General features: G+C 60.0%; 1 protein-coding gene across 1 annotated transcript in view; it reads left to right on the forward strand.

Annotated features, from left to right (window-relative positions):
- The first annotated feature begins 299 nt into the window (after positions 1-299).
- DLX3 (distal-less homeobox 3) overlaps positions 300-1,615 on the forward strand; it is a 5,347-nt gene continuing 4,031 nt past the window's right edge. The window contains exon 1 of the mRNA XM_044921827.1: positions 300-862. Coding sequence (XP_044777762.1) covers positions 503-862 — 360 coding nt within the window. The 5' untranslated portion in view covers positions 300-502. The remainder of the gene's footprint in view (positions 863-1,615) is intronic.

Raw genomic sequence — 1,615 nt, forward strand, 5'->3', positions numbered from 1 at the left:
CACTCCTTCCTTCAGAGACACTGGGGGGTTATCTGAACTGGTGGTGGGAGCCACAGGAGGAGTAACAAGGGGTGTGTGTGTGTGCGTGTGTGTGTGTGTGTGTGTGTTTTGGGTAACAACAAAGATTGGGGGGGAGAGAGAAGAGAAAGAGAGAGAGAACGAAAGAGCGCAAGAGCATGTTTTGCCTCGAAGGCAAGACTTGCAGCCAATCAGAGCGCTGGAGCCTCCCTCCGCGACTCCACTATTGAGTCTATAACCGGCTGGCCGGGCGGAGCTGGCGGCATTTGACTGTGGCTTGGGACGCGACGAGAGGCGCGCAGCGACCGCCGAAGGCCGGCGATGGTCTAGGCGCCCCTCGGCCTCCCCTCCCCCGAGACCCTGCGGGCCCTCCCCTCGGCCTCCGGACGCACGCCCCCGCCTCGTCTCCTGCGCCTCCTCCGCGCTCCTGCCCGCTTCGGCTCGGCGGCCCAGGCCAGCCCCGGGACGCGCGGCGCCCGCCAGGATGAGTGGCTCCTTCGATCGCAAGCTCAGCAGCATCCTCACCGACATCTCCAGCTCGCTGGGCTGCCATGCGGGCTCCAAGGACTCGCCCACCCTGCCCGAGTCTTCTGTCACCGATCTGGGCTACTACAGCGCTCCCCAGCACGACTACTACTCGGGCCAGCCCTACGGCCAGACCGTGAACCCCTACACCTACCATCACCAGTTCAATCTCAACGGGCTTGCGGGCACGGGCGCTTACTCGCCCAAGTCGGAATATACCTACGGAGCCTCCTACCGGCAGTACGGGGCGTACCGGGAGCAGCCGCTGCCCGCCCAGGATCCAGGTGAGAGCTTCGAGGGTTCCCCTAGGGAGAGAAAGGCGGGGAACTGAAGCCCAAATCTAGGGAAGCGTCGAGGGCAAAAAAAAAAAAAAAGGTGCTGTCTAAAGTTAGGGTGGGCTAGCTGAGCCCGAGAGGGGACAGATGACCTTTCAGTCCCTTCGCTGTGCGCCCCAGGTCTCGGTGAAGATGGGGCCAGCTAGGAGAGGAAGGAGAAGAGGGGTGTCAGGGCACCTCCTAATCGAGGTGCTTTCGCGGGCACATCAGGTGGCAGGGGCTTGGGGTTAGGCAGCGGGGACTGGAAGCTCCAGGAACCCTTTGGATATGGGTCGGGGAGAGGGGGGAATGGTAAGGGGGACATGGAGAAAGACAGACACACAGATACACAGACAGACACACACACACACACCGGGAAAGCAGAGACCGAGAAGTGGAAAAGTGAAAAAAAGAGAAAGGTGGAGAAAGAGCAAAAGAGAAATGTGGGGAGACAAAGTGAGAGAAAGGAACAGAGGACAGGCCAAGAAAAAAAGAGAAGGAAGGAGAAAGGAAGGAAGGAAGGGGGAGTCTGTACTATGCTTGCAACTTTTCTGAGAATCTAAAACGATTCCAAAATTTAAAAAGTTTAAAAAAAAGAAAAAAGAAGGAGGGGAGAACGGAGGGAAAGAGCGAGAGAGGTGACCGAGGGCAAGGTGGGGCGAGAAGGGGTCGGCCTGCAGGCGGGTGGCGGGGAGCCGCGAGGCTGGGAGGCGAGCCGGGAAGGCGTCGGAGCGAAGCCTCGGCGGTCCTCGCCCGGG

Source organism: Neomonachus schauinslandi, chromosome 15 (genome assembly GCF_002201575.2).
Source record: "Neomonachus schauinslandi chromosome 15, ASM220157v2, whole genome shotgun sequence".
In the NCBI taxonomy this organism is placed as follows: Eukaryota; Metazoa; Chordata; class Mammalia; order Carnivora; family Phocidae; genus Neomonachus; species Neomonachus schauinslandi.